Raw genomic sequence first — 10,310 nt, forward strand, 5'->3', positions numbered from 1 at the left:
GTGCTATATAGGAAAACTGTAAAAAGGTAGATAGATCCTTTGAAGGGAATGATGCATAAACTGTGACTAACTAGCTGCCTCTCAGGCTGTTGATCTCTTTAGCTAACTAATAGCTCAATTGAGCAGACAGGTGCAGGGAGTAAGGAAGTCTCCTGCAGGAGATGCAGGATCAGGGAAAAGCTACACTCAGCCAGGCAGAAAACCTGGTGGGGTAGGGGGCTATATCTTACAAAGGTAGCAGCTCTCTGAGGCAGAGACCTGGGGAGGATCCAGGTGGCATGAATTACTTTTTTGTTCAAACCCAAGCACAGTTCAAATTAAATCAAGATGAACAGATGTAGCCCAAAGAAAAATGATTGGTTAACTGTGGGCACCAACTCCACGACTCTTGGCTAATGGAAGCTGTGGAGCCAGCACTTGGGATGGGGTTGGGGCAGTGCGCACAGTTGCTTAGTCACATCTCTGGTGGAAACAGCAGGGACACCGCTTGTGGGAAGTTGCCAGAGACGAACGTCCCCTGGATCCAGCACCCTGAAGCCCCTTCTGTGCCTCAGCCCCCTGCCCTCAGCCCAAACTCCCTCCTTAACTGAAATTTTGAACTTACCAGCACCCCCCAAGATGCCAGATACAAAAAGCTTTTGCGTTACCAGTTTAATAAAGAGACAGTTCTGTTACTGGGATGATATAAATACACAAAGCAGGTGCAATGTACAATGAGGAATATATTTCATAAAAACAAACGCCTTTATTTTCATATTAGAATTGTAAGAAGTTTTTCTTTGTACAAAATTCAAGCTGTGTTCAAGTCCAGCTACTGTTTACATAAGCAGCTTTATGCTTCCACACTCAATTGCACTGACACTGCCTGGGCTTCTGATTTAGACCGGTTTCGTTTTCTTTTTCGTTTCTTCTTAGCAGTGGAAGACTGTTGGCCGTCCTGCACTTTTTTCTTTTTCTTCAGGCAGCTAAGAGGATTGGGGCCACCTGCCCTCTTACGTTTTCTTCTGTTTCCAGACTCCTTTACTAATCCCTGTTCTTTTTTCAGATGCTCAATACTTTGTTGCTGGTGCACTGGAACAAGCTGATTTGCCTGTATGGCTTCAACAAATGCCAACGATTTTGGAGAGGGTTTATCCAGCACCATTGTGTTCTGAATAATAAAGAGAAGAGGAATTCCTGCCTTTTTCTTCACTTTCTTTGCCAAATCCTGGTCCTGTCAAAACCAAATATGTTAGTAAATATTTTGGGATGGCTCAAACCTTCAATTCATATGCAACTGCTTTTAAAACAAAATTTAGACAGATACAGTCTATAAAAAACCTCTGGCTATCAATGTCATCAGAAAATGCCCAATTTTCTCCTTTGCGATCTCCTGTATTTCTGATAGTGAAACTAGGAATGTAAAATTCAGTTTAATTGGTTAACCTGTTAAATGTGATGTTTAACCAGTTAACTGATTAAAGACAGGAGGCGGGGGTGAGGGGGTAGCGAGCAGGGAAAGGGCTACTCCAGTTCAACTGGGCTGGAGCAGCTCCTGTTCCCACAGCACCCAGGCTGGAGCGGCCCTCCCACTGACCCACCCACCCACAGGCAGGGGCTGCTCCAGCCTAGTGGGGGAACAGCCCCTTCCTGTGATGCACTTGCTGCAGCCTGGGGCTGCTTTGGCCAGGCAGAGCACCCCCAGTCCACGGTGGGCCCTGTGGGGCTGGACCAGCCCCCTTGCCCGCGGTGTGCTGGGAGGTCCTTCAGCCCCAACTAATTAACTGGAACTAAGAAGCATCAACTAATAAGGGTGATGCTTACTGGTTAACCTCTCAAATCGCTAAGTGAAGCCTGATTTCACTATATTTGTGAAAAGAAAAATGTTTAGTAAAGAGATAATTATCCTAATAATCTGAAAGAGGTAAAATGTTCTAATCGAACATCCAAAACAAGATTCTAGCAAATCCATCTTATTTTGCCGAATGCAGAATATAAAACAGATTCAAGTACGTAAATGTTCATGAATGTGCATAAAATCATACCAGAATTAAAATTAGTGTCTTAGCTGAACACATTTCAATGGCATTTGCCAGTTTAAATATAATTTCCTACTTAAAAAAGATGAACCAAAAGCTATTCCAAACTTCCAATTCAGTGTTTTAATTAAAATTAAAGTATACTAAACCAATGCTAACACAGACAGGTAATCAGGTCACACACAATCTTTATGTTTCCAATCATCATGCAAAAAATCACATCCATTACTTGTTTCCTTGAAGCTAATAACACAAAAAAACAGTCATGTAGCACTTAAAAGACTAACAAAATAATGTATTAGGTGATGAGCGTTCATGGGACAGATCTGCTTCTTCAGATATGGAGATAATTTAGAAATTTCCAGTACAGCACTATTTTGTTAGTCTTTAAGGTGCTTCATGACTGCTTTTTCCTTCTCTTAGGACACAGACTAACACCTCTACCTCTCTGTTACTTTCCTTGAAGCTGTCTTTCTTTTTCAGGGAACTGACTACAGTAACAGCTAATCATTCACCTACACTCACAAAACTGGTAACTATGCATGCAAACTACGATTTCCCCATTTTGTAATTTGCATGTATAGTTACGTGTCTTGGGCACATAAATCTTATCAATTTCATCCCAACAAACCATATAAATCTCATGTTCATAGTTGGTAGAATTCCTGAGACTTAGAGAAAAAAATGTAGGAAATAAGTCTTAATTTTATTTTTAAATGTATTACCTGCGTAGCAATGAAATAGTGATGAGGATTACCCTCATCAATCATTGACAACAGACATGCTGAGCCACTCACTGGATCTTTGAAGTGGGAACAATTTTGAACCTGAAATCTTTGGGCAATTATTTTTGCTCCATAGAGTGCCTTCCCCAGCGATTCCAACTCTTTTAGAACACAGCTAAAGAGCGAAGAAAGGAGTGATTTAGTAGAGAAAAATAATTACTTACACAACAGGTGTATATAATTGCAGGGGTTTTAAATGCTGAGATGTGAAATATGTTTGACTGTAACTGGATGTTGTCTGATCAGGCTCTATACTTACCACATACTACCCAATGATGTGAATAAAATTACAGTTTGTTTTACTTCAGCAAATGGTTAATAGTTCTAGTTGTAAACAAGAATGACCAGTAACATTTGAAATGGTAAACAATTTAATAGCAGTGTCCTTATATGTTTATACAACTACTGTATATACACTATACAAATTTATTACCACATTAAAAAAACGTATGTCAGCAGAACTATGGCCAAAACAAAAAAACTTCAATTTCTCAAGACTGCACACTTTAGGTAGAGTGCTGCCTCTTCTTCTATGTTTAAACATCACCTAGCACACAAAACACTACCATAAGACAACTAAAACAAAACATGCAACGGCACCAATTGCTTTATTTATTGTATCTGGTGTTACTTTATGTCTGCGTATGACCACTCAATTGCTATGAAAACCCAAACTCTGAATAGCATGACACAGAAAAACAGGTACTTGGATGTTTGATGTGTCATCAATTTGTTTACTACTTTGCACGTATGTGGCTGTCTCAGAGCGCATTCTACCCAGCATGTGAGAGGTTTTAAACTACGGGTGCTCAGTAGATGTTGAAACTCCCTCATCTGGTACTCACTTGTCCAGCAACATCCCTAGAAGGGATTTTTGCTTCTGACTTGGGCTAAGTCTACACTATGAAATAAAGTTGAATTTATTGAAGTAAACTTTTTACTGCTAAATCTTACAAGTGGAAGATGAGTGTCCACACATGCAGAAAGTTGATGTAGCATGTCTCCATTGCCTTAGATAGGTTCCACTGTCAGCAATGCAATGTGGGTACCTATCACACAGTGCCTGCAGCCCTGCTACATTCTGGGATTTTGTGCACCACAAGTGCTTACGGGTGTTTGATGTCATCATTGCAAAGTGCAATTCCTTCCCCGCTACACCTCCACCATTGGAAAACAGACTATCCAAGGCATTTTGCACCATTTTTAGGGCCATTTTCCCAAAGCCTGCCCCTGGCTCATGATGCTGCACAGCACTAGCATGGATCCTGAACAGCTTAGAGCCGTTCCACATTGTGTTATGGCCACTTCCTAAAGTGTCATACAGTATTGTATTACACAAAGCCAGTGGGAGAGTGAGGTGGATGCAGACATTGATTCAGATGACACTGAAGGACTGGAGACCAGGAATGCACAGCTGATAGTTGCCCTACATACATTGCATTCAGTGGAACACCTGTTCTGAAGATCTGAAACCAGCACACACTAGTGGAACTGCATCGTTTTGGAGGTCTGGGATGTTCAGCAGTGGCTGCAGAACTTCTGCATGCGCATGGTCTTTTTCATGAGGATTTGTGATCTGCTGTGCCACACCCCAAAGGGCTGCAATATCAAAATGTGACCTGCTTTGACAGTTCACAAGCAAGTGGCAACTGGTCTGTGGAGGTCTGCAATGCCCAACAGCTACTGGTCAGAGGGAAATCAATTGAAGGTCAGTGGAGGCCATGGTGATTCAAGTAGCAAAAGCAACCAATGCCTGTCTGCTGTGAAAGGCTGTGACTCTGGGAAATGTGTAAGACACAGTGGGCAGCTTTGCTGCCAGAGGGTTTCCTAACTGCAGTGCGGTGGTAAATGGAACACGTCCCCATCCCAGCCCTGGACCATCAGGCCTCAGAGTACATAAACCGCAACGGGTACTTCTCCACGGAGTTGCAAGCATTGGTGGATCACAAAGGTTGTTTCATTGACACCTATATGGGATGAACAGAAAAGGAGCACAATGTGCATGTCTTTCAAAATTCAGGTCTGTACAGAAAGCTCCAGGATGGGACCTTCTTAGACCACAAAGTCAAGATCGGCAAGATGGAGCTGGCCATAGTGATACTGGGCAACCCTGCTTACCCTCTGATCTCTTGACTCATGAAGCCATACGCAGGCACTCTCATTCACAGCAAGGAGTGCTTCAAACTACAGGTTAAGCAAGTGCAGAATGGTGGTGGAAGATGCCTTTGGCCATTTAAAAGCCAGATTCAGTGCCTTTTGACCATTTGGACCTTTGTGAAGCCAACATTCCCACTGTGGTTTCAGCATTCTCTATTCTCCGTAATATTTGCAAATCAAAGGGGGAAAATTTAATGCCAACACGAGTGGCAGAGGTAGATGCCCTGGGCAACATTTATGAACAGATGGGCACAAGGACAATCAGCAATTCATGGACAAAAGCAACCAAAATCAGGGAGGCTTTGAAAAGCAGCTTTATGATTTAGCAGACATCCACATGAATCTGCTGCATTTAACTCTTGTGATACCAACAGTGATATGTGCTTGACTACTACAAAAGCACCTCTAACTGCACCCCACCCCACTGTGGACCAATAAGCATCACTGCAGTTTTCACAACAGCATTATTTTTTATTTAGGGAGATGAAGGTTAAGGTGTAAAAAAAGAAAGGGAATCCTGCCATCATGTGTGGGGGAACATAAGCATTTTGTAGTGTGGAAAGATCCTGGGAGTGGACCATGAGCTTGGTCCTTTTTCTTCTGCCCCTTTATTACAGGCCCCCAACAAGGGGAGGTGGGGCAACAGGGTAAAGAGGCCACGCATCTGTGAGTTCTGCGGTGGGTGGCCCCTGGCAGTTCCAGCATGAACTGCAGGATGTCGGTCTGTTCCTTGACAGCCATGAGGAGTTCTGCAGAGTCCTGGTTCCTGTACTAGAGCATGCTTTGCCACCACTGCTGGGTCCACTTTCTATCAACAGCTTGGGCTCACTCTTTCTGGGACTCTTGTTCTTTTCCTGCGGTGCACCACAGCCATCCTGCCAGTCCCACTCATGCTTGGAAAGGAAATAAGACTCAGGGGCCTATAACTGCCGGAATCACCTTTGAAGACTATTTTATCTCTCTGCACCTCATTGGCAATTCTCCAGCCACCTAGTGCAGAGACTGGTTTAAGTGATTGATTACTTTCTCTTATAGCTCTAGAGTGGCATAGCTTAAGATCCCTTGGGTGACTCCCATCTTGCCCCAGGGAATTATTTTAGCAATTTTTTCAAAAACCTTTTCCAGATCAACCTCAAACTAACAGCACCTCAGACTCACGGACAGGGGCTGTGGTGCTGTAAACAACTTAGAGCCCTCCAGCTCACAGAGCAGCCTGAGCCTTGCCTGCAGTTGAGGATGGTGACAGTGAGCTGTACGAGCCTGTACTTATCAATGAGAGCACTGGGATGATGTGCATGTGCATGTGCGTGAGGTGTGTGCGCTGGTACTACCACAGTTCAGCACCAGGTCTCTCCCAAGTAGGTGCCTTGGTCCCACCTGCTGTCTCCAGGCAATTTAAAAGCCCCTGCTATCACAAAGAATAGCACAGCACGACTAAAGGGTGTTCCTAACCTCCAGCTGCACTTCCAAATCATGAAGCAACTGTCACTATGCCCCTGCACGGGGCTGGGTGTCCGTATGCTGCCCCTACTCAGATCACCCCTGTGGCCAGGAACCGCAGAGGTAGGGCCTGCTAGCAGCAGCCCCTGCAGAACTCCTGTGCCCAAAAGCTACTACTGGAGCTGGGTGCGGACCACTTAAAGGAACCACCCAGATAACCGCCACACCTCACCTTACCTCCTCCTGTACCCACAGTCCCTGCCCCACAGCCCACACCCTCTCCAGCACTCACAGCCCCTGCCGCAGAGCCTGCACCCCACATTCCCTCCTGCATCCACAGCCCCTGCCCCCAAGCTCACACCCCACACTTCCTCCAGCACTCACAGCCCCTGCCCAAAAGCCTGCACCCTGCACCACTTCCTGCACCCACAGCCCCCACTCGCTCCTGCACCCACAGCTCCTGCCCCAGAGCCCACACCCCTCTGAACCACAGCCCCTGCCCCAGAGCTTGCACCCTACACACCCTCCTATACCCCTCACCCCGTGTCCCAGTCCCTCAGGTAGATTTGCGTGCGGGGCGGGTGGGGAAGGGTTTCTATCCATTCTGGGCCCCACACAAAACGCTAACACCCGCCGCGCGGGGGGTACTCGGGCGCGGAGGCTCCCGCTCTGCGGGGCAGTGGGTGTTAGGAGACTCTGCAGGTTAACACCGCTATCACCTATTGAAACCGCCGCTTTCTCCCCGGCCAGCTGCTCTGTGCCGCGCTCCCCGGGAGCTCCCGGGCACAGCCCCGCCCGCACTTCGGTGACCTCCTGCGCACCCTCCCCCCGATGGTCGTCAAGCGCGCGAGTCCGCCCGTCCTCCCGGGAAGCCGCAGCGGCTCCTCCACCAGCGCCCGCTCACGCACTGGGGTATGTGGGCTCTCTGGTCACGTGGCACCTTCAGCGGCCCCCGCCACTGACCGGGTGGTGCAGAGCTGCGTGGCTCCAGCCAGGTAGCCGGGCAGCTGGTCCCGGATCTGGATCTTGTTGCGCAGAGCGGCCTGGCAGAACGTCCCGTCCAGCAGCACCTGGAAGGGCTCCCGAAAACCGAAGTTGTTCTTGTAAAAGCCCATGTGCTTCTTGGCGTGTTTCTGCCGCGTGATCTTCATGCCCACCCCGACCGCGACCGCGACCGCGACCCGGAACTAAACGGCCACTGCCCCCGACCCGGAAGCCAACGAGGAGGAGCTTCCAGCGAACGGCTCGCGTCACGCCCGCCCTCGTGGCCAATGAGAGGCTGGCCTGCGTCCGAGCTCCACCCCGCGCCTGGAGCTGGCGGGAAAACAGTGTAAGGGTCTGCGGGGCGTTTCGAAGCTGGAGAGCAGAACCTCACCCCGGTCGGGACAAAAGAGAAAACCCCCAGGAGGCTTCGGCCTGGAGGGCCCTTCCCTTCGGGCGGCGGAAGCGGACGCCTGCTGCCTGTCAGGCAAGGGGAGCTGGGTGAGCCATGGAGGTCGGTGGCCTCGAGTCCGTCGTCTCGCTTCTCTTGATGGAAAACTGATTTTCTGTCACGTCCGTGTAGGCGCCCAGCGTCGGTCACGGGCTGCCTTCACTCCGGCAAAGGCTGGGCACACACCTTAGGCTGCCAGGAGCCCCGCAAGACCTGAGCACACACTGCACACCTGATGAGCCTGTGCCCTACCACATCTCACCATTGTCTTCTGTGCCTGGCAGGGGGTGAGTTTCCCTCTTACCCTGCAGGTTAAATGGGGTCATTTCTTGGTCTAGCTACCCTGTTCCCGTTTGCAAAACCTGGTTTGAAATCCTCTTTGCAACCACGGTTTCCTCTAATTTATTTCCATCCATGGACAGAATAAATTTTGTGCATTAAAGCATATGGGGGTGCACATCACCAGTAGAAGCATATGCTGCTGGTTGTGGGCTCTCTGCTAATCAGTTGGGGGGCTACTCAAATGCTCAGCTTACAAAGAACACTGATTGGGGCATGTTGTGAGCTCTCTGATCTCACCTTAACCAGCCTTTATCCACATCGAGAAAATAACTAGACAATTTTGCCCAGTTTAGCCTCACTGATAGTTACTGTTCCTGCGAATTGTAGCATTAGTGTTGATATCTTACATGTGCAGAATTTCTTTAGATAAATTTCTGCACCGTGTGTCTGCACAGTTGACTGTGGTCAGGAAATCATTCCTTCTACAAAGTTTATTCAAGTTTACAAGAAAAATATTTTATATTCAAAGGTCTTATGTAAGTTTTGCCTCTCTTTGCATTGACACACTGAAACAAAGGAGATCTGTATTTAATGCTGGGGATAACACTCATTAAGAACAGTTATAAATATTACATTTAAGGAATTTCTGCTTGTTCACTGGAGGAGTTGTGAACATAAGCCTTTTGACAATTAGGAAAACTGAACTCAATGTCTGTACATCAGGCAAGCAGATGAAGTTGATGTCTTCCTGCCAAAATGATGAGTAGGGACACCTGCTTCCTACAGCAGAAACAGTGGGGGATGTCTCTTTGCAGGGACAACTGTAACACAGGCAGGAAATGGGAGATGGCTGCCAGTTAGTGTATACTACTCATTCAAGTTGCTGTTTTGCCAAAAGAGGTTGATCCTGTGGAAAAAATACTATACATGTTTCTCTAATTTCCTGGGCTGTACACAGCTACAACACTGCAAATAAGTTGCTCTTAGATCATTTTTGCAACGGTATGCTTGTGGTGATTATCTTTTTTGGTCGAATTACAGTCCTTTGCCACTGCCCATTTGATCCTCACTTAGAACCATCAGCTACTATGCAGAGCCCACAACGATTGCAAGTGTAGACAAGTGATGCAGATAAATGTGACCTAGACAGTTAAGAACTCTGAAGATCAGAAACATCTACAGTTCGATTGGAGCCACTGCAGAGCGAGGTATATTGTGATGAATTGTTCACTTCATTTTATCCCATGTAGGTCAGAACTGCATCATCTCAGATCATTTGCAGCTTTTGTATAGCATTTCTGATCAATAGGTTGAGCATGTTCAGAGGTCTACTCTGGAAGTTATAAAGGCATGGACTACCAGAGCCTATCATCTTTACTTCAGAAAAGAGGACCATTGTAAGTTATTTAGTAAACTTTAGTTTAAAAGATCCAGTTATCTTTGCAACCACTCTTCTGTCTGAAAAAAGTTTACTCTTGTTAAAAATAACAATACCTTTTATTCTATAACAGATTAGAGAAAATAAATATTTTTCTTTTCTTGCAGTTTGGTAATTCCTCCAATTATTTGTGCAGGTCTTTCACATTGTAAAGATTTAAAAAAATAAGATAGGAAAGCATGATGGTAAAACAACAAAAGTTGGTGGAGGTGGATCTCAGAAAAGTGTTTAATATAGATTAGTGATGTGCACCAGTTGAAAGATTCCATTTTTGTTTTACATTTCTTTATGTAGATTTTAATCATTCACAGGCTCACTTACATATCAGTGGATCGTAGGAAGGAGTCTGGAAGAATGAATAATGGTTTGGCTAATTGACTGGGGACGGGGTTTCCACGCACAGGAAGCGGAAACTATCCATTGTGGAGATTTTATTTCTGAATGTCCATCACTGGCCACTATCAGGATATTAGACAAGATAGGTAGTTGGTCTAATCTGGAAGCACAATTCCTACATTTCTATACATACATTTTAAAACCTAGAATGAGGATGGTCTATAATTCAAAATAAAAAATTCCAGGGGATGTGGGTAACTGTTCTAGTATCAGATCCAGCACAGCACTTAAATGCATACTTAATTTTTAAACATTTTGACACTTGTGTTTATTGTTTGATCGGTAGCATATGTTTTGTGGTAATGTCTAAAGGTCAGCTAAGAATGGGGCCCCACTATGCTAGTTCCTATACAAACACAGAG

The 10,310-nt window shown here is 45.9% G+C and overlaps 1 protein-coding gene across 1 annotated transcript; it reads right to left on the reverse strand.

Annotated features, from left to right (window-relative positions):
• Positions 1-630: 630 nt before the first annotated feature.
• Positions 631-7,590, reverse strand: UTP23 (UTP23 small subunit processome component). The gene is made up of 3 exons (XM_074985640.1): positions 7,364-7,590; positions 2,744-2,918; positions 631-1,213 (listed from the first exon to the last, which is right to left on the reverse strand). Exons 1-3 carry the CDS (start codon positions 7,549-7,551, stop codon positions 833-835), a joined length of 744 nt encoding a protein of 247 aa, XP_074841741.1. The 5' UTR covers positions 7,552-7,590; the 3' UTR covers positions 631-832.
• Positions 7,591-10,310: the final 2,720 nt, after the last annotated feature.

Source organism: Carettochelys insculpta, chromosome 2 (assembly GCF_033958435.1).
Source record: "Carettochelys insculpta isolate YL-2023 chromosome 2, ASM3395843v1, whole genome shotgun sequence".
Lineage (NCBI taxonomy): Eukaryota > Metazoa > Chordata > Testudines > Carettochelyidae > Carettochelys > Carettochelys insculpta.

What these genes read in the sequence shown, in the direction of transcription:
- UTP23 (XM_074985640.1), bottom strand. Translation starts at nt 7,551, where the DNA reads ATGAAGATCACGCGGCAGAAACACGCCAAGAAGCACATGGGCTTTTAC. An exon ending in ACGCAGCTCTGCACCACCCG is followed by an intron (nt 2,919 to 7,363) that starts GTCAGTGGCGGG and finishes TTCGCTCTTTAG; the next exon opens with CTGTGTTCTAAAAGAGTTGG. An exon ending in ACTATTTCATTGCTACGCAG is followed by an intron (nt 1,214 to 2,743) that starts GTAATACATTTA and finishes TGGTTTTGACAG; the next exon opens with GACCAGGATTTGGCAAAGAA.